This window comes from Dreissena polymorpha, chromosome 9, assembly GCF_020536995.1.
Source record: "Dreissena polymorpha isolate Duluth1 chromosome 9, UMN_Dpol_1.0, whole genome shotgun sequence".
NCBI lineage: Eukaryota > Metazoa > Mollusca > Bivalvia > Myida > Dreissenidae > Dreissena > Dreissena polymorpha.
The window spans coordinates 67418997-67446465 of NC_068363.1; the positions used below are offsets into that span (position 1 = coordinate 67418997).

At 36.8% G+C, this 27469-nt stretch overlaps 2 protein-coding genes across 5 annotated transcripts in view; one reads left to right on the top strand and one right to left on the bottom strand.

Annotated features, from left to right (window-relative positions):
- The window catches only part of LOC127845676 (WW domain-containing oxidoreductase-like), a 323591-nt gene that overhangs the window by 94703 nt on the left and 201419 nt on the right, over nt 1–27469 (top strand). The gene's annotated exons all lie outside the window — the stretch shown is intronic.
- Nucleotides 2934–27469, bottom strand: part of LOC127845670 (zinc transporter ZIP10-like) — a 40043-nt gene continuing 15507 nt past the window's right edge. For all 3 annotated transcript variants that reach the window (XM_052376722.1, XM_052376721.1, XM_052376720.1), the window contains exons 4-10: nt 25950–26119; nt 24058–24228; nt 21030–21150; nt 10187–10402; nt 8410–8574; nt 6875–7062; nt 2934–4143 (exon numbers count right to left, since the gene is read on the bottom strand). In XM_052376722.1, coding sequence (XP_052232682.1) covers nt 3997–4143; nt 6875–7062; nt 8410–8574; nt 10187–10402; nt 21030–21150; nt 24058–24228; nt 25950–26119 — 1178 coding nt within the window. In that variant the 3' untranslated portion in view covers nt 2934–3996. The remainder of the gene's footprint in view (nt 4144–6874; nt 7063–8409; nt 8575–10186; nt 10403–21029; nt 21151–24057; nt 24229–25949; nt 26120–27469) is intronic.

Consider the following 27469-nt stretch of genomic DNA (forward strand, 5'->3'; position numbering starts at 1 on the left):
TAACATAAATAGTTACTATAATAAGTAATTGTGAACATTATATGTTCATGATATGACCATGAAAAAAACAGGTGCATACACAAACAGAGAAAGCAAACAACTTACATTCAATCGGAACCATTCAATAAGTTAATTGGCAAGCGGTTTATATTCATACATAGCTGAAAGACGAAAATAATGATAATGAAATACCTGAAATTTTGGAGGGGGCCTATGGCCCCACGGTTGATGCCAGGGAAATGCCCTGCCGGGGTCCCTGGAGCAAAAGCCCCACAAGAGCTCCTGAGATTTTGTGATTTTGGAAGCAAAGAACAATATTTTCCATGACAAAAATGTAAATTCACAAAAGTGAATATTTCCATGACAAAAATGTAAATTCACAAAATAATTGTCAATAAAAAGTAGAATTGATTAAATCATATCAACCAAGGCAAATGTAAGAACACATAATTTTCTTATTAGCACACAAAGTAACCTAGACTGAGACAAAGTCATGAGATTCAAAACACAACATACAAGAGGATCAATTGGTTCCTTGCCTGCTCACCTGAGTGGATTAATATGGTTTAGAACAGCACCATCAAACATATGGAAAGTTTACTGGTATGTGGCAAAAAAACCCATAACAATCATAAACAAAGTACAAAATAACAACAGGGAAAGAAACAAACCATTCATTCATTTGACCTTGAAATAATCACCAATACAGAATTTAATATCAAATTCATGGTTATTCTAGGGGAAAAAAACTATACCTAACATGTGTCTCATTTGGACAGGTTTGCATCAAGGGTTATACATTGTTGTTAATTTTGCAAAAAATTTCAATGGGTGAAAGTTTTGGAAACATGCAAGGTATAATTTTTACTTAATAGCTTTTGATTGATAAAAATATCTATAAATGTTTAAATTGATATTAACACTGAGAACCTTTACACGTGCATTTATTAAATAAGTTATACTTTTAACCCATTTATGCCTAGCGTCTAGAAAAAAGGCATTGGCAAACAGCTTAGACCCAGATGAGACGCCACATGATGTGGCGTCTCATCAGGGTCTTCGCTGTTTGCTTAAAGAAATTTCTGTAAGAAATATTCTAAATATAGAAATAAATATACTAGACATCCCTAATGTTGGAAATAAATTGATCCAATTTAGATGGATGGAAGAGTCCACTAGGCATAAATGGGTTAATTTTAACACTCAACAAAGACAAAGCTCACCAGAGTTCTAGTGCAGCAACTGGCAAATGACCCACATTCCGACTCAGTCTAGATATTGTCAAGATAAACATTCTGAAAATGTTTCATCAAGATCGAGTTATAAATGTCCCTTCTAAAGTGATAAAAATGTTTTTTTTCTTTTATTAGACTGAGTGACCTAGTTTTTGTGCTTGACCAAGATTTATATGTTCACATTGAGCTCTTCACCAATAAACATAGAAATTATATGCAACACATTGCCTAGAGTTGAGGAATAGTTATTTGTTGTATAAATAGAATAATCCATGTTAAAACAAGCAAAATAGTTGAATTGGTATTGCCTGCAAAATCTCCCTATTGATATCTATACACCCATTCAGTTTCATGCTGATGTCTTATATAGTTTCGAGGATATAGCCCTGAAAAGTTTGTGACAGACAGACAGATGAACAAAACAGATTCTATATCTGTCCACCTTTGGCAGGTGATACAAAAGATGTGGTGTAGAGGTTTTAGTACCTAAATGACCAAGAGAGCTATGCCAGTGGGATTGTTAACTCTTGTCAGATTATGAGAAGAACACCCAGACAGAAAAAACAAGGGCGGGACATCCTGGCCAAAGTGCACATAACTATAGTGCAACGCTTTCCATTCAAATGATGGAGAAAGATCAACAAGAAGAAGATATGGTTTATAAAAAATGTTTAAAAATCATTGTTTGAAATAAATAATCGTAAAAAAAAAATGTAGATGAATTTTAGGAATTATTAAATTGTATGTACATATGTTTAACGATGATCATTTACTTTTAGCAAAATGATTTTGTTAATGGTTAAGTAGAAGAATGAGATAAAACAGTTTCAATTTTGGTTGCTGTGAAACATTATTATCCAATAATTAACACAAATTCAAGGCAAGTCATAATAGTTCCACATACATGTATAAAATGTGTCAGCTTGTGTCAATTTAACTTATATGTCAATACATTGTATAGGGTGTACATGTACAGGAAATTTATTATTATTGCATATATTTACATCAGTTGAAACAATTATTTGAACATGTTACCTGGTCTTTGTAATTCTATCTATCTGTGTAGCTGTTCTGTACTTCATTTCTAACTAACTATTAAATATCAAAATGTACAACTTAAAAAAAATAAACTGATATAGATCCATCATGTCACACTTAATTATGTATTATAATTGGATTATCTGCATATTTAAATTTGTATGTAATAAAATATCACTATTAAAAATATTTATCATTAATTTACAGTTTACAGCTGTGCAGTGAGTCCAACATGAAACAAGCTGTATGTCACCAACTGCTCCCAGTACAAGCTTCTCACTCTGGCCAGAGACAGAAAAGTCCTGGCTGTATAACAAACAGACCCAGATCTACAACACCCAAATGGTGTACATGTGACATCTGCAGGCCAGGTGCTGGTCAGTGGATCACCGTCCGGCACACTACTGCAGGTGGACAGTGTTGGGAGGTGAATCCAGCACTATACTGCAGGTGGACTGTGAGGGAGGAGGATCCCGCACTATACTGCAGGTGGACAGTGTTGGGAGGTAAATCCAGCACTATACTGCAGGTGGACAGTGTTGGGAGGAGGATCCAGTACTATTCTGCAAGTGGACTGTGAGGGGAGAAGGGTCCAGCAACTGCAGGTGGACAGTGAGGGGAGGAGGATCCAGCACTATACTGCAGGCGGACAGTGAAGGAAGGAGGACCCAGCATTATGCTGCAGGTGGACAGTGCTCATTTACAGTATACAGCTGTGCAGTGAGTCCGACAGGAGACACGTTGTACATTACCAACTGCTTCCAGTACAAGCTTCTCACTCTGGCCTGAGATACAAAAGTCCTGGCTGTATCGACAGACCCAGATCTGAAACACCCAGATGGTGTACATGTCACCTCTACAGGCCAGGTGCTGGTCTGTGGATCACCGTCTAGCACTAAACTGGGGGGAGGAGGATCCAGCACTATACTGCAGGTGGACAGTGAGGGGAGGAGGATCCAGCACTATACTGCAGGTGGACGGTGAGGGGAGGAGGATCCAGCACTTTACTGCAGGTGGACAGTGAGGGTAGGAGGAAGCTGGCCACGCAGGCTATGCAGAACAAAAGGAGTGTGTTGAAAAATCTGGCATCTCTGGCTACACAGAAAGATGGAGTGAGGTACCAACTGTCAGTCTGCTATTGCAGAACCACATCATCCATCATTGTAGGACAATTAGAAAAAAAAACATCCTGGTGTTCAAATTGGATGGAGTGAGGTACCCACTGTCAGTCTGATATTGCAGAACAACATCATCCATCATTGTAGGACAATTAGAAAAAAAACATCCTGGTGTTCAAATTGGTTTGTACATTATTTCATAAGCATATATTTTTGTATTATTATATATATATATATAATTATGATTATATAGATGGTAATAAAACAAATGGACATGCAGCATTTGAATTTGGGATTGATCATTGTCAAGATGAATATTGTGAAAAAGTGTTATTCAGATTGGATGAAAAATATATTTACCAGTATTTACATTGACTACCAGGGAAGCCGGACATGGGGTGAACACAATATCTAACAATGACATTAGAAAAACACCCTGTATTACCATATGCATCACGATTGTTTCTGCAAAAACTACACACTAAACATTCAACATAGACAAACAATAGATACAGAGCAGCACTAGTTGTATACAAATGTGCATTTCGATGCAGACGTTGGGGATCACAAAAGCACTATTTTCAGGATCCAGGGATCCCGGTGGATCACTCCAGCAGAGTTTTGAGATTCTCCTCGTACACAGCGATTATGAACATGATCCCACCCCCCAGCAGCATCCCCACTACCAGCACCACCAGATGGCAGAATGGATTCTCTCCCTTCTTGGTCTCCACTGAGGAGAGCTCAGGAAGCTGTTAAGCAGAAAGAAAAGCATAGTAAATAGTTAATTTGTATTAAGCCTCCAGGTGGGAAACAGGGTTTTAATTCATAAGCTAATCAGATTTGATACTTTCCAGTTTAAACTCTAATGGTATTTTTCGTTTTACTTGATGATTCTTCTTACAGAAAATTCAGTCTTGGTGGAAAGTGCCGTCCCTGCTTAGCCTTAGCTGATTGCACAGGCTAAGCTGGAACAACACTTTACACACATGCATTAAGCCCTGTTTTTTTTCAGAGCACAGCTCAAATTTATTGTACTTATATATATTAAGTGCATGTAACAAAATTCTATTGTGAATAGAAGACGCATTTAACAAGACTATTGTCAAGCAATATGATCCCCTACCCGTGTAAACCCGTGTGACTGAGAACTTTCATAGGCATTAGATGAATCTACAATGAAAATGCAAGTTAATACCATAAGTTCATTCAATCCAATGCCATTACAAATACAAATTCCATACAGTGTCTTTTTCCACCATTTTGAGAATGGGGCCCTTCAGATAAGGAAAAATCACATCGTTTTAACAACAAAAGCACTGCAAAACACGTGCCAACGCTCGGCTGTGAGTGCATTTTTTAATAAATGTATGCTTGTCAGATATTTTTTTTAAGGTCACAGTGACCTTGACCTTTGACCTAGTGACCCAAATATGGGTGAGGCATGTAGAACTCATCAAGGTGCAGCTACATATGAAGTTTCAAAAATGTAGGTGGAAGCACTTTGATTTTATAGCCAATGTTCATAAACTTGACAAAATGTTATAAAAGGTTTTAGTACGACATGGATGACATGACAGGACACGACGAGCTGGCTATGACAATACCTCGGGGTTTGTCCGAAAACAGCCGAGCTAAAAAATTAACGTCTGAGGGAACACTACTTTCGAGCCACCACTATAAGCCCCGGGGCGCCTGAAAACATTCCTCTGGAAAGCACTGGTCTATATGTCGTGTTTTAGGAAAGTTAGCCCATGTTCCATTTACATTTTGTGGAATAAGTTTGCACAAAACATCACTTTAAATGTTATTATGTATATTTCGCTTATTCTTTAAAATAGAATTTCTTTAGTGACTTAGTCAAGTTAGATTAAAACACCTTCATAAGCATATTTTCTGGATAAAGTTTACATAAATATTTACTAGAACCTTGACATGAATTGTGTGCTGTTGCTTCCTCATATATTCTCATAGTTCTGTGTGACAATACTGTATGGTTTGCTATCCAGATTGGATGCATACAAGGATAGGTTATTTTAATTTATTTTTACTGCCATTTAGGTATCAGAAAATACAAGCATTAACAATGCCTAGTTATATGCGTTTATTTTGTTATCACTGCCTTTGCATTAAAATGTGCCATCCCTGTCAGTGCAGAGCAGGACGGTTCAATTTATTGGATACTCCTTGAGAAAACTGGTCATTGTTATTTGCATTATCTGTAATCTTGAATTATCACGTGTAACCTAAACAGGTTGAAATCGATAATTAATTATTTTATGGTTTCATGCTATTGTTTGTTTAGAATCTCTAATTTTTACTCTGAGAAATGAAACTTTCCGCTCAGAAAACGTGTGTTGTCTCCAGTGGACAGAGGCTAATCTAAGATAACATGGGGCAACATTAGATTGTATATTATAGTATATTTTATGCAAGTGCAAGTATGTAATCTCTGGTAGGACCCATTTTATTTCGTTTTATTTAATCTTACTTCTTGTTTTCTATGCTGTTGCTTGGAAACAGTATACTGAATGTTGTAGTACATATGTATATTATATGCAGGTGCCCTTCATTGTGTGATCTCAGGTAGAGGTCCATTTAATTTCGTATTTTTTTTTTGCTTTTTAATTGTTTTGTTGTTTACACAAGAGCACCGCATAATGGGTGCCACGCTCGGCTGCGAAACGTTTTCAGATTTTTTTTTTTTTAGAGGTCACAGTGACCTTGACCTTTGACCCAGTGACCCGAAATGGGTGTGGCGTGTAGAACTCATCAAGGTGCATCTACATATGAAGTTTCAAAGTTGAAGGTGGAAGCACTTTGATTTTAGAGAGAATGTAGAGGTTTATCTTTAAGTTTTATATTAGAGGTCACAGTGACCTTGACCTTTAACCTAGTGACCCAAAAATGGGTGTGGGGTGTCAAACTCAACAAGGTACATCTACATATGAAGCTTCAAAGTTGTAGGTGGCAGCACTTTGATTTTAGAGCCTATGTTAAAGTTTTATATTAGAGGTCACAGTGACCTTGACCTTTGACCTAGTGACCCAAAATGGGTGTGGCGTGTAGAACTCATTAAGGTGCATCTACATATGAAGTTTCAAAGTTGAAGGTGGAAGCACTTTGATTTTAGAGCCAATGTTAAGGTTCTAGCAAGACGCCTATGGCGGACGGCGAGCTGGCTATGACAATACCTAAGGTTTATTCCGAAAACAGCCGAGCTAAAAATTGGGAAATAAGTGTTGTTTTTTGTGTGTGCTTCCAATGACATTAAAATTTAAATAGAACATAAAGTAATTTTTACTTAAGTTCAAAATATATAGCTGAATGGTATTGACCTAAAGGCTGAGATTTATTTTAAAAGATTTTTTAAACAATTATTTCTGAATTTGAAGTATCTATTTGGGAAAACAATATCCCTTTTTTGTTGGAATTGGGTCCTCATACCAGCTCCAAATTTTAAAGAAAAACAAACAAACTAACCATATCAACAAGGGCGATGTAGAGGAACATTCCTGCAACCACAGTGAAGATCCACAGACTGACTCCTGCGATGTTGCCAATAAGAACGCCAATCACCATGCCGACGAAGCACAAGACGGAGGACACACAGTTGTAGAACAGTGCCTGCTTTGCCGACATGCCTCCTCGCAGCAGCATGGCAAAGTCACCTAAATATTGGTGAAATATAGGATTGGACAGCGTTTTATTAACCCTTTACCCCTTAGATACATATGTGTAGTCCCTTAGAAAGTAAAATTTAGTTAAAGATCTTTCTTTCTAGATTTAAGTTTTAAAGGCTCTATTTATAACCCTTAGATACAGATGAGCAGCAAACAGCATAAATCCTGAACAGACTGCGAGTTACTTGTTCTGGTTTTATGCTGTTTGCACATAGCCATTTTCACTTTGCTTCTGATTGGGAAAGGTTTAAGCAATAAGCTTTCAATGCAATCGAGCTACAATAAATAGGTTCCAACCAAACCTCGAAAATAAAGCATTCTTGTTGAGATCCATGAATTCTACAATAAAAATTCCAAATACAATTTAAAGTCTTATATTATGATAAACAAGGGACAAAATTGTCACAAAACCAGGTTTTCATTGTTAAAAAAAAATCTGATAAAGGGAGAAAACTCAAAGTGAACTTTTGAAATGAACAAACAAAATTAACCCCCTTTGTAAGTTTGTTTTTAAAAAAAATCTATTTTTAGTCGTGGCGACCTTGACATTGGAGATGTTGACGTGATTCTTTCGTGCGACACACCGTCCCATGATGGTGAACAAATGTGCCAAATGATTTTAAAATCTCACAATGAATGACATAGTTATGGCCAGGACAAGCTCATTTATGGCCATTTTTGACCTTTGAACTCAAAGTGTGACCTTGACCTTGGAGATATCGACGTAATTATTTCGCGCGACACACCGTCCAATGATGGTGAACAAATGTGCCAAATGATTTTAAAATCTGACAATGAACGACATAGCTATGGCCCGGACAAGCTTGTTCCGCCCGCCAGCCAGCCAGCCAGCCAGCCAGCCCGCCCGCATTCGCCAATCTAATAACCAGTTTTTTCCTTCGGAAAACCTGGTTAAAAACACACTGCCAACAATAAGAATATGATAAATAGGATATAATGTTTAACTGTTTGTACAAATCTATACAGTTCTATAAAAAGATGGGATTTGTTCATGTCTTCAATGAGTCTTCAAGAGACAATTTTAAGACCATTTCCTGAGAAGAACTATAAATCACATTATATTGTTTGATAGACTTGTAGAATGCTCATTGCGACCTAGGACACAAGAAAACCCTTTCCCGCTCAGAAAAAGAGTGAAAATGGCTATATTTAAACAGCATAAAACCAGTTTGCTGCTCATTAGCAGCTTAGGGTAGAAAAGGAAGCTTTTAAAAAAGGTCTTTAATTTAATTTGATTTTCTAAGGGACTACAAAAGCGTCAGAATTCGTATCTGAGAGGTAAGGATTAAGCACATGCACTAGTCGGCCACTCACCTATCTTGTGTGGCACCTCGTGGAAGAACACAGCAATGGCGGTGCTGAAGCCTCCAGTGATGCTGCTGACAAAGGCAGCTCCTATAACGAGGCCGTCGGCAAAGTTGTGGATGCCGTCTCCCAGTATCACCATCCAGGCCACCGCAGACACAGACGTCGGAATACCTGTTACGTGGGGAAAGATTTGTGATAAATGTGATAAAAGATAATAGTTGAATACTGAGACCTCGGCATGCTCATTGGATTTGAAGTCTTAACATTTTGTGACTGAATTTAATTTGAACTAAAACACACATGATTTTCTCATGTGAGTGTGTTTAAACAAGGGCTGTTTGTAAAACATGCATGCCCCCCATATGGGCTGTCAGTTGTAGTGGCAGCCATTGTGTGAAAACGTTTTTTGTCACTGTGACCTTGACCTTTGACCTAGTGACCTGAAAATCAATAGGGGTCATCTGCCATTCATGATCAATGTACCTTTGAAGTTTCATGATCCTAGGCGTAAGCGTTCTTGAGTTATCATCCGGAAACCATTTTACTGTGTCAAGTAACCGTGACCTTTGACCTAGTGACCTGAAAATCAATAGGGGTCATCTGCGAGTCATGATCATTGTACCTATGAAGTTTCATGATCCTAGGCATAAGCTTTCTTGAGTTATCATGTGGAAACCATTTTACTGTGTCCAGTCACCCTGACCTTGACCTTTGACCTGAAAATCTAGGCATAAGCTTTCACGAGTTATCATGCGGAAACCATTTTACTGTGTCCAGTCACCCTGACCTTGACCTTTGACACAGAGACCTGAAAATCAATAGGGGTCATCTGCGAGTCGTGATCAATGTACCTATGACGTTTCATGATCTTGTGCGTAAGCGTTCTTGAGTTATCATCCGAAAACCATTTGGTAGACGGACAGACGGACCGACATGTGCAAAACAATATACCCCCTCTTCTTCGAAGGGGGGCATAAAAATACATGATTTTTATGTGAGTGTATTTTTTCTTGTCCAAGACTTATTATTGTAGTAAATTACCAAGATATTTGTTAAATACTTTTAATCTCCCTTACGAAAGACTAAAGGAATTTGTAAATATTAACCAAATGTGCCTATCAGCCTTGTATGAAATTTATGAAGAGTAGCCATTTTTCCCATCAATGGATACCATTTTACCATTTCCCGCTCTGAAGCAATGTGACAATGGCTATATGCAATCAGCATTAAACCAGAACAGCCTGTGAGTAATTAGCAGTCTTCTCAGGTTTCATGCTGTTTGCTGCTTATCAGTATCTCAGGTCAAAAATGAAGTCGTTTAAACTTGAATCTATTAAGAAAAGTGCTTAATCTAATTTGATTTTTCAAGAAACTACAAACATTTCAAAATGTGTATCTGAGCAATTAAAGGCTTAAATGAATGTCATTCCAGACAGGGGTTTTGCTGTTGATCGCCATTGGCGCCAAATGGCGCTAAATTTTTAAAAGTGGCTCCAATTTTTTAGAAGTGGCGAATTAAAAAAATCGATAAAATCCTATCCCAAAATGTACTGCGAATCAAAAGCATTAGCGGCCAGCGCCTGTCAGTTGTAAATATAGATTTACGACGATGCAAGCGACCTATAGTGCAGTGAAATCACTGAAGCGTGTAAGTGATACTAACTGTGTTTTTACTGCTATTGTCAAGTTTTATGAGGGTTATTATCGGATTAACGGCTCCTTTATGAAATTAAGCAATAAATTAAGAAACATAGGACAAACTGGCAGTGTATTCTATACGCACCATCAACGGCATGCGAATGCCCATGTCCATGCAAATGTCCGTGTTCATTGGAATGTTTGTGGGTGCCATTTAAGGCTTGGATCATTGTTGAGTTCTCGTTTCCATCAACGTTTGTCTCCCTCTGGGTAAGGTCATGATGGTGGGTCACATCCTGTGAGTTCTCGAAGCTTATCTTGCAGTGCTCGCTATGGGCCTCATCGGCATAGCCTTGTAGTGCTGGATATAAAGAAATCACAAAAATTGATCTTACTTACATTTACAAGGTATAAGAATTAAGCATTGCATTTTGGTTACCAACTTTTTATACAATTGATAAAGAAAGTTTCAAGCAAACCCAAATTCAGGGTAAATAGCTGTGCGTTGTTCAAATTCAAAGAAAAGTAGCTGTGTATTGTTCAAAGTAAGGCAAAAGTAGGTGTATTAAACTAATTCAGGGTAAATTAGTTGTGTATATCACACAGGCTCAAGGCTTTTGGCATCTTATTTTCTAAGCAAAAAAAGTTATGTCTCAGAAATTATCTCTTCAATGGTGGCATATATAGCAAGTTTAAGGACCAATCACAGAGATAATATTTCATACATTAACAAAATATCACAACTGCTTTATTTGATTATAGATTTTTTTGCAATAATATTTAATTTTCCCAGAATTCTAAAAGCTTTTAATCAAATTCAATTGTCTCCCCTTTTATATTAGTTATTTTCCCAGAATTCTAAAAAAGGTATTAATAAAATTCAATGGTCTCCCATGTTCTATTCGTAATTTTCCCAGAATTCTAATACAAGAGGGCCATGATGGCCCTGAATCGCTCACCTGACTTACCTTGCTTCATGAACTTCAATTTTATTAGACCCATATACAATCCCAAGCCAAATTTCATTAATTAATACATTCTGACAAAATTTCATTACGACCTGATGAAAACTGTGACCTCTTTCATCTACACAAGGTTTTACTAGAATTTTCCTGGTGACCTAATTTTTGACCCCAGATGACCCATATACGATCCAAAATCAGATATTATCAAGATAAAATTTTTGACCATATTTCATTAAGATCATATGAAAACTATGACCTCTATTGTCGTCACAAAGTTTTTCTATGATTTGACCTAGATTTTGACCCCAGATGACCCTAATACAATCCCAACCCAGATTTCATCAAGATTAATATTCTGGCCAAATTTCATTAAGATTTAATGAAAACTGTGACCTCTACTGTCTACAAAAGTGTTTTTTTTTTTAATCTGACCTAGTTTTTGACCCTACATGACCCAAAGTCAATCCCAACCCAGATTTTAGCAAGACAAACATTCCGACTATATTTTAATAAAATCTGATGAAAACTGTGACCTCTATAGTCTACACAAGGTTTTTCTATTATTTGACCTAGTGCCTAGTTGCTGACCCCAGATGACCCAAATACAATCCAAACAGGGCTCCTCTTGCCCAAAAATTTCTGTAGCCAACATTTTAGCCAAATGGATTTTTGTGTAGCCAAATTTTAGAAACTGTAGCCAAAGTTTAAGCAAAGCATTTGCAGGGGTCAAAGTTGGATATTTTGAAAATCCTGAACTTAAAGCTGGGGGCCAGGGGGCCGCAGGGCCCTCGGTGGGTCCAGGGGACAAGGGGGCCGGAGGCCCCTAGAAGCTCCTGGATTCGACACATTTAAAGGGTGCCTGTACCTGTTCTGGTGATTCTATTTTCTTAAAAAAACAACATACACATATATTTAAAAATCTTCATGTATTTGATAAAGAACACAAAAAGTTAGTCAAAAGGCAATTCATTCACATGCACCCTCTGTCTGGCATGGACTCGACTGCAGGTGTTGCTTTTGAAGAACCAGGTAAAACCTGTAACAGTGGTTACACATTATATTTTTCACACATACTTTAAAAAGTCAATAATACATGTTTAATAAATGCAGAATCAAATGTTTGTCACCATTTATATTCACAGAATCATGCTGCCAGAAGCCTCCACATACACCTAAGAAAATTGGGTATGGTGGCTTCTGCTCAACAGTTAAAATTGAAAATTTCAGCATGGGTTCCCCTAGTTTTTATCCCAATCGTTGTTTGAATGCTAAATAATTGTATCCCGGTGTGACCCAAATTTGACGATGTAATGGTTACATGAGCAATATTTAGCAAATAATTAAAGAAATAATGAAATGTTTAATAGCACAAAATAATAATTTTAAACTCGGCTGTATTACTTTGAAATGATTCCAAGACAATAATCATCCATTTAATCGATAAAAATAGAACATCGTCGAATTAAGGTGTCGGCGAATTTGGGTTACGGTAGGTTGCCCATATTTGTTTTACAAAAAGTAAAAAAAAACACCATTTCTTGCTGCTGGGCTCATATGTTGGGGACAATAAAACATTTTATTTAACTAAAAAAGACCTGTCCCAGTCAGCAAAAATGGCGTATTTGATCGTAATTTCAATTACTGTTAAAATTCTTTTCCTGTTTTATGCTTTATTCAAAGGTCAAAATGTTTTAAAAGCTCACAATCAATGAATCATACGTTATTAATAAAAAAAAAGGCAAATTTGCTAGATCTATCTTGCCGATTTTTGATGCAAAACAACCTAAACAGTAAACTTTAGCAACAGAAAATACGACCAAATTCGGGGTGTTAGTTTAAAAACATAAAAACCCTACCTGGTTGGTCTTGATGGTTCTTATATTCTTTATGTGATTAGGGTCCTCTGGCTCTGCGTGGAGACGAAATGCCTTCTTCCCAAAAGACTGATAATTCAGGGTTTTCTTACAAACTTCTCAAACCGCTTCCACTTTTCTCAACCAGTTCACTCCCCGCCCGTAGACTACAGCGGGGAATGGCCACCCATTATAAACTGTACGCTGAAGTTTCTTTAGCTACCAACAGGCAAGTATCTCGTTGCCATTTTTCTCAACTTAAGTCGAAACACAGCTTCCCATTCGACATCAAATATACGCAAAAAGTACTAAAATTGGTTTACCGTAAATCGGCAGCAATCTTTAATCTTTAATCAGATGTAATTGTTTATTTAATCCGCTACGATGTACGATTTGTTTTCACATCAGTAATTTGTCTCGATGACCGGTGTTAATGCCGACTGCGTATGAATTTTTCAGGTCAATAACACGGCGATGTATTGAAGCACAGTCTACAGCTGAAAGCGGTTAATATCTGGGACGGCATATCAGGAAAAAAATCAATACCGATAATTCGCATTGTTCATTAATTAAGCAACGATTAATAACACTTATCCTTTATGGATTTTCATGAAAGAAAAACCATAATAAAGAAAATTTTATTCTCTTTAATCTGATACATAAATTATTATAATACACTTAGTGAAAAACAATTAATTATGCTGTTAAATGTTTTTCTATTATTTGACCTAGTGACCTAGTTTTGACCCCAGATGACCCAAATACAATATAGTTTATATGCAGAAACAAGAGTTCCGCGGTCGGAGATGACCGCATTGAAGCCGGATTTTTGATTTAAATGACAGGAAAGTACCTTTCGTGTTTTTGTCAATGCAATACTTAAATTACTGAAATATTGTTCAAAGGTCAAAATGAAATGTAAGTACTTTTCAAGGCATGAGCAAACCTTGTGTTATGTTTTGAATGCATGCATATACATGAACAACAATAACATTTAAGGTCACAAATATGAACTTGAATTGACAATTAGGAAAGTTTGATCTCAATTTTTTTATTAGCAAATTAGTAACATATTGTTTGAAGTTTCCATCAATTTCATTATCAAATGTAAGAAAATAAACTTAGAACTTTAACATTTTTACCTACCAAAGTTATAAGAACTTTAACATTTTTACATTCAAGGTCACAGTGACCTTGACCTTAGAATGAATGACCTTGAAATGACCAGTGGTCATCTAAGTGTGCTTGCAAACCTTCATGTCAAGTTTGAAGACTCTATGTCCAAGCATACCAAAGTTATAACAATTTTAACATTTTAACATTTAAGGTCACAGTGACCTTGACCTTCAAATGAATGACATTGAAATGACCAGTGGTCATCTTCTAGTACTGGCCAATCTTTATTTTAAGTTTGAAGACTCTAGGTACAAGCATACCAAAGTTATAACATGAAATAAGAACTTTAACATTTTTACATTCAAGGTCACAGTGACCTTGACCTTCAAATGAATGACCTTGAAATGTCCAGTGGTTACTTACTAGTTCTGGCCAACCTTCATGTCAAGTTTCAAGACTCTAGGTCCAAGCATACCAAAGTTATAACAACTTTAACATTTTTACATTCAAGGTCACAGTGACCTTGACCTTCAAATGAATGACCTTGAAATGTCCAGTGGTTACTTACTAGTTCTGGCCAACCTTCATGTCAAGTTTCAAGACTCTAGGTCCAAGCATACCAAAGTTATAACAACTTTAACATTTTTATATTGAAGGTCACAGTGACCTTCACCTTCAAATGAATGACCTTGAAATGACCAGTGGTCATCTGTTAATCCTGGCCAACCTTCATGTCAAGTTTGAAGACTCTAGGTCCAAGCATACCAAAGTTATACCATGAAATAAGAACTTTAACATTTTTACATTCAAGGTCACAGTGACCTTGACCTTCAAATGAATGACCTTGAAATGACCAGTGGTTACTAACTAGTTATGGCCAACCTTCATGTCAAGTTTCAAGACTCTAGGTCCAAGCATACCAAAGTTATAACAACTTTAACATTTTTTATATTGAAGGTCACAGTGACCTTGACCTTCAAATGAATGACCTTGAAATGACCAGTGGTCATCTGTTAATCCTGGCCAACCTTCATGTCAAGTTTGAAGACTCTAGGTCCAAGCATACCAAAGTTATACCATGAAATAAGAACTTTAACATTTTCGAGCACGCCGCCACCCCGCCCGCCCGCCCGCCCCCCCCGCCCGCCCGACAACATCAATCTATAAGCCGAGATTTTTTCGAAAAAAATCCGGCTAAAAATAAATGAAAGAAAAGGATGAATAAATCCAAAAGAACTTGGACTTGTTTTATAGTTATAAATTACTATGTTTATGTTATGTTACTGTACTTGTTATTATTTATTATTATTTATATGATGTTGTTATTGTATGTTATTGTTTGTTATGTTTTTTAAGGAGAGAGAGAAAGAATAGCCCAATTTTTATAAGTAAAGATGGTGAAAACACACATACTGTTGTACGTGGCATCATCATTACTAGACCCACTGTTCAGTATATACTGCAATGGGTTTGTTGGAGTCTTTAGACTTTGTGATATGTGTTTTAAATGTTAGAATCCAAATAGGATTATTTTAATATAATTCTTATAGAAAAAGGAATACACAAATGTGTAATATGTTTGAAAACAAAATAATAATACTTGAGGGTTTTCCAGATCACAAAGTGGTTGAACATTGCCACTATATATTTACATACATAGTCAAGTACCATTATTATGTGTATATTTAAGGTTTAAGCGAAATGCCACACAACAAGATCTAATCGTTTGAGAGATATGTTTATATCTATGAACATTAATTAGTAGGGATGCCAGAGCCTGATTTAACAGCTCTCAAGTGTAAAGTGAAGTTGCATGTGTACATGCAATTATATGAAAAAGAAAGGGAAAAAAAACAATATATGATAACACATAGAGAGTATAACTCTCAATTATATATTAATGTTGCAATTGAGTACATGTATTGAGTATTAAAAAAAGTAATGAGTGTAAGTTTATGTATGTGGCTCAATGTTAAACACTTGCAGACAGGGAATATAGCCGTAATGCTCCAACATAAGACCCTGTCTGTATGGAACTTAAGGAGGATTGGGCTATGGAGAAGAGAAGTCCCCCCAGAGTGGCATTAAAACAATATTTAAAACTGGGTTTAGTAAAAAACAAGATGCGTTTGTGAAACACAATGTCCCCCTATATGACGTTTGACCTTGGAGGATGACCTTGACCTTGTGAAGGATGACCTTGACCTTGACCTTTTACCACTCAAAATGTGCAGCTCCATGAGATACACATGCATGCCAAATATCAAGTTGCTATCTTCAAAATTGCAAAAGTATTAATAAAATAAGCGATTTGGGCCACATATATTTGACCTCTGACCTTGAAGGATGACCTTGACCTTTCACCACTCAAAATGTGCAGCTCCATGAGATACACATGCATGCCAAATATCAAGTTGCTATCTTCAATATTGCAAAAGTATTCATAAAATGAGCGATTTTGGTCACATATATTTGACCTCTGACCTTGAAGGATGACCTTGACCTTTCACCACTCAAAATGTGCAGCTTCATGAGATACACATGCATGCCAAATATGAAGTTGCTATCTTCAATATTGCAAAAGTTATTGCAAAATGTTAAAGTTGGGCCAAACAGACCAACAGACCAACAGACAGACAGGGCAAAATTAATATGTCCCCCACTACTATAGTGGGGGACATAAAAACTTATATGTTAAGGGTAATAACTTACGTGTCTCCAAACGGTCACCTTTATAGGGCCACATAAAAAGTAAAGGTAAGACAATGTGCTTTACAGTTAAAAATGAGACAAAACAGCTAAATTTGTACAAAAGGTACATTATTTACAATATGTACAGAATCATATGCGTTTATATATTTAAAATACATGTTGCCACCCTGGAGGGTTGAAAGAAGAAGAGATTTTTGGAAGTGTTGGCCGATGTGAGTGGGGGTAAAAAGAGCCAGCAGGGGTTATGTCACTCAGTAGAACTAAGGGAGGTAATTTTGGGGATGAAGTCTACAATGGTTGTTTCCCCTGGACCAGAGGGAGTGCACGGTAAATGAAAAATAGTTTGTATACTATTGTAGGAAAATTGATAAAGGTAAGATGTAAAATGGTAAAAAGACCAAATATTACCTAGATGCATTAAAACAAACCCAAAAAGCTCTAATCCAGCCAATATTATTAATATATTGGTGATAACAATGGAGGAAATAGTACTAAAGTACCTTGTATGGTATGTAAAATGACAATTAAACAGAAAAACCGAGGCAATTTAATATAAAATTAAGGAAATTTGCTATAAAAATAGCAATTTTAAAACGAATTAGTGCAATACAAAGTAAAATGGTTGCTATGGTGTAGGAATAGCAGTATTGAGAAAAAATTAAGGCAATTTGCTATATAAGATAGCAGTTTTACACAAAAATAAGGAAATTTGCTACACGAAATTGCAGTTATAACACGGTTTAATGTACTACAAGGTACAAAATTAGCAGTATCAACAAAGTCGACAATACTTTGTCCTGGATAGGGCTAAATAAGTGTTTATCATGGTATAAGGCCCTGCACTGTGCACTCCAGTCCAACATGGTTCTTCGAGTTTGAAAGGAAAGGGTGGGGTGTCAAAGGGGAAGAGAGGGGGTGCAATGCAGCCAACAATCCCAGGTTACTGGACAACCTCGTCGTTTCTTGTAGTAAGAAATGCTATAAAATATGATTATATTAAAAAACTGAAAAATGTAAATGGTGGACTAACGTCATACTCTCATAAAAAATGTATTAAAATAAAGAAGACCAGGTCAATGCCATTGGCCTGATTTAGAAAGGGCGGGGTAGAACAATAAACCCATTAAAAGCTAAAATAAAAGTTGTGTAAAAGCGACACAAATCCAACAATTATTAGATTACATCAGGTTTGCGCAAAGATTACACATTTTACATTTTACTGTGACCTCTATTGTCTACACAAGGTTTTAACAAGGTTTTTCTATTATTTGACCTAGTGACCTAGTTTTTGACCCCAGATGACCCAAATACAATCTCAACCCAGATTTCATCAAGATAAACATTCTGACCAAATTTCATAAAGATTGGATGAAAACTGTGACCTCTAATGTCTACATAAGGTTTTTCTATTATTTGACCTAGTGACCTAGTTTTTTACCCCAGATGACCCAAATACAATCCCAACCCAGATTTCATCAAGATAAACATTCTGACCAAATTTCATAAAGATTGGATGAAAACTGTGACCCATACTGTCTACACAAACAAATTGTTGACGGACACACGCACGCACACATGCACAACGGACGCCGGACATCACACGGTCACATAAGCTCACCATGTCACTTCGTGACAGGTGTGCTAAAAAGCTATTAATCAAATTTTTCTAGTCAGAGCTCAGCCAACGTTCAAAGTTAATGAAGAAGTGACTTCTCCCTCAGCTGAAATTAGTGAGAAGTGAGGCGAATTCGAGGAAAAGTGGTTTATGTGCAGCGTGTAATCAACTCTTTACTTATTTTATTCCCCTCATAACACCACGCCGATAATGATACGTCAGAAACGACTCGCATTTGGCAGTTTAGGGGAAAACATAAACAAATAAAAACAATGTTGTATTATTATTGTGTTTAACTGAATTAAATTTATGAATTATCAGTCGATTTCTGGCTCAAAGTAAATCATCAAATGGAGTAAAAGTCACTTCTTTTTCATGTAATAAGATCTAGAGGGAGAAGTAGTTATGGTAATATGTCTAGGGAGAGGTAAGGATTAAGTAGGCCACTCCCATGTCTCCCTAAAGACTGAATCCTGCTGTTAACCCCCTGTTACCACTTAGATACATATTTTAACAATTTTTGTAGTCCCTTAGAAAGTTAAATTTAATTAAAGACCTTTCTTTCTAAATTCAAGTTTAAAGGTTCCATTTTCAACCCTTAGATACTGATTAGCAGCAAACAGCATAAAACCAGAACAGTCTTGACTGAGAGTTAGCATTCTTGAGTTATCATCCGGAAACCATTTTACTGTTTCAAGTCACTGTAACCTTGACCTTTGACCTAGTGACATGAAAATCAATAGGGGTCATTTGCCAGTCATGATCAATGTACCTATGAAGTTTCATGATCCTAGGCGTAAGCATTTTTGAGTTATCATCCGGAAACCATTTTTACTATTTCGAGTCACTGTGACCTTGACCTTTGACCTAGTGACCTGAAAATCAATAGGGGTCATCGGACAGTCATGATCAATGTACCTACGAAATTTCATGATCTTTGGCCAAAGCATTCTTGAGTTATCATCCGGAAACCATTTTACTATTTTGAGTCACTGTGACCTTGACCTTTGATCTAGTGACCTGAAAATCGATAGGGGTCATCTGCCAGTCATGATCAATGCACTTATGAAGTTTCATGATCCTAGGCCTAAGCGTTCTTGAGTTATCATGAGGAAACCATCTGGTGGACGGACCGACATGAGCAAAACAATATACCCCCTCTTCTTCGAAGGGGGGCATAAATATATACAAATGCTATATATTAAATGTGTACAAATAAATGCTAGATTAGATGTTCACAACTGCTTTAGATTAAGTGTACAAGCTACCTGCTGTGCTCATTAAGTTGGGTCACAATCCAAACAAGAACAAGAGATGTGTTCGTCAGAAACACAATGCCCGCTTTTGCGCCGCTTTGAAAAAAAATAAATTATTTTTTACTTTGACCTTGAAGGATGACCTTGACCTTGAACTTCCACCACTCAAAATGTGCAGCTTCATGAGAACACCACTTTGAAAAAATTTTTTTTTTTTTTTTTTACCTTGAAGGATGACCATGAACTTCCACCACTCACAATGTGCAGCTTCATGAGAACGCCCCTTTATTTATTTTTTGACCTTTGACCTTGAAGGATGACCTTGACCTTGTATTTCCACCACTCAAAATGTGCAGCTTCATGAGATACACATGCATGCCAAATATCAAGTTGCTATCTTCAATATTGAAAAAGTTATGGCCAATGTTAAAGTTTTCGGACTGACAGACGCCATATATTTGACATTTGACCTTGAAGGATGACCTTGACCTTTCACCACTCAAAATGTTCAGCTCCATGAGATACCAAATGCCAAATATCAAGTTGCTATCTTCAATATTGAAAAAGTTATGGCCAATGTTGAAGTTTTCTGACGGACAGATGCTATATATTTGACATTTGACCTTGAAGGATGACCTTCACCTTCACCTTTCACCACTCAAAATGTTCAGCTCCATGAGATACACATGCATGCCAAATATCAAGTTGCTATCTTCAATAGTGAAAATTTTATGGCAAATGTTTAAGTTTTTGGACGGACGGACAGACGCCATATATTAGACATTTGACCTTGAAGAATGACCTTGACCTTCACTTTTCACCACTCAAAATGTGCAGCTCCGTGAGATGCACATGCATGCCAAATATCAAGTTTCTATCTTCAATAAAGCAAAAGTTATGGCCAACGTTAAAGTTTTTTTCCGGACGGACAGACAGACTGACATACACACATACTGACATACACACATACTGACATACACACATACTGACTGACGGAAAGTTCAACTGCTATATGCCACCCTATTGGGGGCATAAAATTATAAAATTATAAATTATAAATTTAAAATTTCTTTAAAATCATGCAGTTTTCCCAAAAATCCTACCTTACACCAGCTATTTCATTTCCCAAAGCAGTAATTTTAGCAAGAATTCTTCCCAAAATCCATAGGCTAGAGCCTTTTCCCAATAAAGCAAGGAAAACCCCTGCGTTAACAATATTGTGCACTGATTTTGAATTTATTATAAGCCTAAAACATCATATTCACTTTGAATTAGCACTGCATGGCAGTAAAAAAACAACGATAACAGAGACATAAAAAAAACTAGCTTTTTTAACAATTTGTACTTGAAAAGGGTTCTTTCTGCATCCGTAATTTGGCTAAGAAAAACACTGATCTCCTAAAAGTATTTTTCTTTGTTACAAAAACTATACTTTTTGTAAGACACAGGCAAACAACTAGGTAAAACAAACCTCTGTTGGGGTGAATGTTGATCATCATAGCGTCACATGTATCTGTGATGGCCAATCCCTCGCTGATCTGTTCCACATCTTTTGGCTCCTCCCTATAATTTCTTCTAAGATACTTTTGCTTCTGAAATGTGATGTTCAATATATTGCATTGTACAAATAAAACAAGTTTTTATTTTGTTTGGTTTGATTTTACTTTTCCGACAGCAGTTCCATTATATCTCAGTGGTTAGTTGCTTTTATCTACATTTTTTCCTGGACAAGCTGGTTTACCAGTACTTATTGTTCTAGTAGGTGACTGTGAAAGGCCCCAAAAATAAATCCATAACAACAGAAGTTATTTGGCCCAGAAGAGAATAAAACCTGCGATCCTCAGAAGTGTAGTCCAGTGCTCTACTAATTAAGCTATTTGGCACAGTCAAATATGCAAAGTATATATGAGTCGTGTTCTGAGAAACCTGGGCATAATGCATGTGTGTTAAGTGTCGTCCCAGATTAGCCTGTGCAGTCCGCTTTTATGACATTTTTTTGTTAAAATGAAGTCTCTTCTTAGCAAAAAGCCAATTAAGGCAGAAAGTGTTGTCCCTGATTAGCCTGTGCGAACTGCACAGGCTAATCTGGGACGACACTTTACGCCCATGGATTATGCCCAGTTTTCTCAGAACGCGACTCATATGCTTCATACATTTACTTATTTTACTTATCAACTATGTCAAAATAGTTGTTGCAAATATGTGTATGCTCTCCATGCCCGGGAGGATATAAAAAATCTATTGATACATAAACAAGAGATGTTTGTAAATCATATATATTCACCCTGCATCCCCAAAATACCTAAAGCCTGTAGCATAGCCCTGACTATGCATGTTGTACTATCTTCCTGGTTGTTACTTTAAAAAGCTACCTCTTACCTGTCAGCATCCTTTAAAAAAATCTTAATATGGAAGAGAACCACTATAAGTGTTATGATCCAAATAGTACATCATTGTTCCAACTTAAAAGGAAAACAAGAGTTCCGCAGTCGGAGACATATGCACCACAAACAGGGCTTTGAACTAGTGACCCCAATTTCAATAAAGGTCATCTACTGTCCAAGGCCAATGCACATGTGAAGTATCAAGCCAATTGGTCAATTCGTTGACAAGTTATTGATGAGAAACATTTTTCACACATATTTTGACAGTGACCTAAATCTTATACCTTGTAACAATTGGGTCATCTGCTGTCCGTGACCGATGCACATGTGAAGTAACAAGCCAATCAGTAAATTCGTTGACGAGTTATTGATCGGAAATGATTTTCACACGTAGTGTGACAGTGACAGTGACCTTTGACCTAGTGGCCAAAATATCAATAGGGTTTATCTACTGTCCAAGGCCAATGCACATGTGAAGTATTAAGCCAATCGGTCAATTGGTTGATGAGTTATTGATCAGAAACGATTTTCACACTTATTGAGAAAGTGACCTCGACCTATGCCCTAGTGACCCCAAAGGGGTCATCTACTGTCCAAGGCCAATGCACATGTTAAGTTTCAACCCAATCTGTCAATTTGTTAAGGAGTCATTGATCGGAAACAAACTGGTCAACCTACAGACAGACAGACCGACATCCTGCAAAACAATATATCCCCTCTTTTTCAAAGGGGTCATAAAAATCTGAATGACCCCATGCCCTCATTGCTGGACAGAATATGGTAATGGCAGCCATACATACTCCAAGCATGGCTTCTAAACCTTTATTAAAATGGTGTTCCATCAAGTTACATTTGCCCAATTTTGTTATGTCTTCATGTGGGGGATAAAGACCATTTAAAATCTATAAAACTTGGGGAATGGGAGGTCTAGTGTAATGTTTTACAAACATCTCTCGTTTAATTAAATTTACAACTAATAGTTGAAAACCTATCTTTATGGTATTGCCATGTTTTGTTGTTTATTTTATAGTATTAGAAAATGCAACCTTGACCATTGACCTGTTGGCATAAAAATTGACTGTCTTCTTCTTTTCATCCCAAGTAAGCATCAAAACAATATGCATGGTAAACCCTTTACCACTTAGATCTGTTTTTCGACACATTTATAGTGCCTTAGAAAGTTTATTTTAATAAGAGACCTTTCTTACTAGATTCAAATTTTAAAGGCTTCATTTCCAACAATAAAATACTGATCAGGGGTTTTTATCTGATTTTGGGGAAAGGGCCTGGCCTTTTTTTTTTGAGGGGAAAAAAATCGCGCGAAACGTTGAATTTTGGGGGGAAACAATCTGCGAAAAGCCGGATTTTGGGGAAAATAAGGAAAGTCTAAAATAATCAATTTAACATATTTTACTGTTTTTAAAACAAATTCAAGGCAACAGATAATTTAATTATGCAATATGTTTCTTGTTTTTACAGTGGATCAGGTTAACTTATATATAAAAAGGTAAAAAAAAAAAATAATAAAAAATTATTTTTTTTTTTTTTTGGAGGGGAAAATGAAATCTAGGGGAAAATTTACCAGCTGAGGGGAAAAAAAATCCGAGGGGAAAGGGTCGATTTTCGGCGGGTCCCAAAGAAGGAAAAAAAACCCTGCTGATGAGCAGGAAACAGCATAAAACCTGAACAGACTGCAAGTTACTGTGAGTTACTCGCATGCTGTTCTGGTTTGGGGGAAAGGTTTACGTGTTCAAAGAGTGCGGAAATGAATGGTCTTATACGGTACCTAAATACCAACAAATGGACTGGTGCATGGCAAAAGGGAGGCATGATTGACTGAATATGATGAAGGACACTGCAATGTATGGCATAGTAAATTGTAATGTTAGAAATTTAATAAGTAAATAATAATAATCATGGCCATTTTAATGTTGTTTTTTTAAAGCAAAACTTTCAGTAACTTCTTCAGCCAAATAGCTTTTTTGAGCAATCGGCCATTTTGGCACTGTAAACATTGCATTTACTAAAAGTTTATATTTCAAGAATGATAAGAAATATTAAAAGAACTATTTGACAGGCAAAAAAAACACAAATGCATCCCCAACATAAACTAACCTTCCGTCTCCGTTTAATAGCTGTCAAAATTGTGAGCACCCTTTCAATGATGAAGAAGAAAAAGATTCCCAGAAGTCCACACAGCCCCTTATAAATCGGACCCAGGTCATGTGAATGGCCGTCGCCATGGTTATGGCTGTGGTCTTCCCCTTCATGAAATCCCCCAATGGCCTGAATCAATGCAATTACATGTATAATCATCATAAAATCATTACCACAATCAACCGAGAAAACCTAGCATAGCCTTTTATCTGTATTTACATGTGCATTAAAATAGCTATTGAAGTTATAGATCACTAAACAAGACAGTGAATGCTATTTTTTCTATTTCTTGTTTTTTCTGCACAGCTGTCAAACCCAGGTTTTTAACTTATATTCAGTGCACGAGAAATTTGATCAAGAAAGTGACTAAACTGACGCCTGATGATCAAGTCCCTGGTTCAATTCACACACTAGCAGCCTTATCAAGATCTTAACACTTTGCATGCTGGGAAATTTGTCGTCTGCTAAAATGTCGTCTGCTGAATTTTTAAAATTAGCAGTTTCTTCGATTTTTTTCAAAGAATACTATCAGAATAGCAAACAGTTTGGATCCTGATGAGACGCCACGTTCTGTGGCGTCTCATCTGGATCCAAACTGTTTGCAAAGGCCTTCAAAATTCGGTTCCCGCACTGAAAGGGTTAATATAAGACAACAGTTACTTGCTCAGGAAACAAACTCCGTGAACTTAATAAGCTTTAGAAAAGAAAAGAAACAAGTAAAATTGGTAGAATTGATATCCCCCGCCAAATAAATTTTGTTTATGGATGGGTGTAGAACTTATACATCAGGACATTTTGAGAATCCATTTTAGTATGGTAGAATCCTTACCAAATAAGGCATATTTAATCAAAATGTGTGATTTTTGACCTTTGTGTGTGACTTTGACCATGACCCTAGCAACCTGGATCTTATATTTGACACTCAGCTAGATAATATAGAACAATTGTGGACAGTTATTACAGAATCCCTTGATGCATAGTAAAGAAATGACCAAATAATAAATAATTCATCAAATTTGTGACCTTTGATCTCAATGCGTGACCTTGACCTTAGCCCCTAGGATTATGGGTGTTGAATGTGAAGCACCCCCAGATGATTGAGAACAACTATGGCAAGTTTCATGACTCTGGCTCATGTGTTAATGGAGATAAAGCTCTAAGCTTATATTAAAAAGCATTCTTTCAAGATACAATAGGCCATCAACTCCATTATTAACAGATGGTATACAATGCCATTTGGTGTGCATCATCCTCTTATCCATACATATATACTCATACCAAGTTTCAATGAAATCTGCCAGAGCACTTCCAAGATATGGCTCCGGACACAAAAGTGAGCATATTTTCAAGATACAAAGGGCCATAACTCTGTTATTAACAAATGGTGTACAATGACATTTGGTATGCATCATCCTCTTATCCATATATATACTCATACAATGTTTGAATGAAATCCGCCAAAGCACTTCCAAGATATGGCTCCGGACATAAAAGTGCCGGACGGACAGAAACACGGATGGAAACAGGGACGGACAGACAACGCCAAAACAATATCCCTTCGCCTGGCGGGGGATAATAAATAAGAGCCTTGTTCTGGGGAAATTGGGCTCAATATATGTGCGTAAAGTGTCGTCCCAGAGAACCCTCTGTACTTTCCGCTTTTATGGTATTTTTTGTAAAAAGGAAGGCCCTACTTAGCATAAATACAGTTAAATGGCAAGTTTCATTCCCGATAAGCCTGTGCTGAGTTCACAGGCTAAGCTGGGACAACACTTTACACACATACATTAAACCCAGTTTGCCCAGAACGCAGCCCATATGTTTAAAACTAACAAACTGACTGTACATACATGAGGTAATAAGTGCAGAAGGGCATCCCCTGTCAGGGCCCCTACAGCAAGGGCAACCAGGAACAGCAGGATGTGGTTGTAGAAGACCTTGTGCATGAAAGGGAGCACTGCAACCCCCAACAACCCCATCAGGGATAAGAGGAACACTGCTACACAGCTAAACCCCCACACTGTAATCCACAATCAGACTCAGAATACATATAAATACCAATCCAGTTATTCAGCATATGTTCAGGGCTCGGCCGTGAGGGCGACGTGGGCGACATCTTCGCCTGGGACATCATAATGTCGCCCTTAAATTACATGAAGGAGAAGTTGACTTCGCCTTTTTTACAACATCGACGTTTTTTTCTCTCAACTTTTTCATCTAAAAATTCTCTATTTTCACATGTCATAAAGTCACCGATGACGCTTGTTATGTTATCAGTTTATTATCACAGCAAAAGATCGACTGCTGTGAAAGCTTATCCAGGCAACTAGCATACATGCGCATTCACTCCAAACAATAACGGTTTAGATCAAAAGATCATAGCGAGTGTCATTTCGCCGACAGTTTGGATAGTTCTCTGTTCTGCAAGCCCAATTAGTACACGCCTTGTAGGCGGAGTTAAGCGGTACATTAACATCGATAGTTACCAATGAGAACGCGCGCATTGTATATACATATGCAGTAGTTTACCCATTGTGTCACACCGGTCTTACTGATAATAACGTAGTGACGTCACCATCTATGTATAGAATGGTAGTTTACCTGATCGATGAAATGACGTCGTTATAGACATGTATTTACGCTCAAAAAAGTTTACACGCGCAACACATTCCCAACAGTAAATATGAATACGATTTATTATAGTATGTTCTACTGTTTACTTGTTTCGTGTTTCAAAACTCATAAACACTAATTATCCAGTCAATGTGCAATTCATTTTGTCAGACATTAATTCATAACCATATAAACGAAAACTAACAACCCACCCGTGCAAACTGTAGTGCTAATTTCCATAATTTTATATACCGTATAAATACGTAAACGACTTTATTTTATGTACCGCATCCTCTTTGCGCGTGCTGTAAGTTGTCTAATGATTACGTGATAATTGATTGACCATTCGATAATTACAGGTTTTTGGCAGACGGCACGGTTAAAGAAAGTCGGAAAACTTATTAAAGAAAAACAAAATTGATCAAAGGTCTATTAATTACGTAGATCCACTACTGTAAAAGTCCAGCGAGTTGTGTCAGTTTGTTAATCCTTCGATAATTACGAGTAACACCCATCTTATATAAACTGGTATCACAGTTCATTTTTTATACTAACAAGTCCTAATATTACACAATAGACATTGAGAAAACACATTTCTTCGATTAGATATAAATTATCCGAGTAGAATAAAATTGCTACGTCATGACTCATGACCTTTGACATTGCAAATGGCAGATGTATTGTAACATTTAACCCGCGTTCAATTCAAAGCTGGCGATTCAAATTACAAGTAATGGTGATTTAATAATGGAGAAAG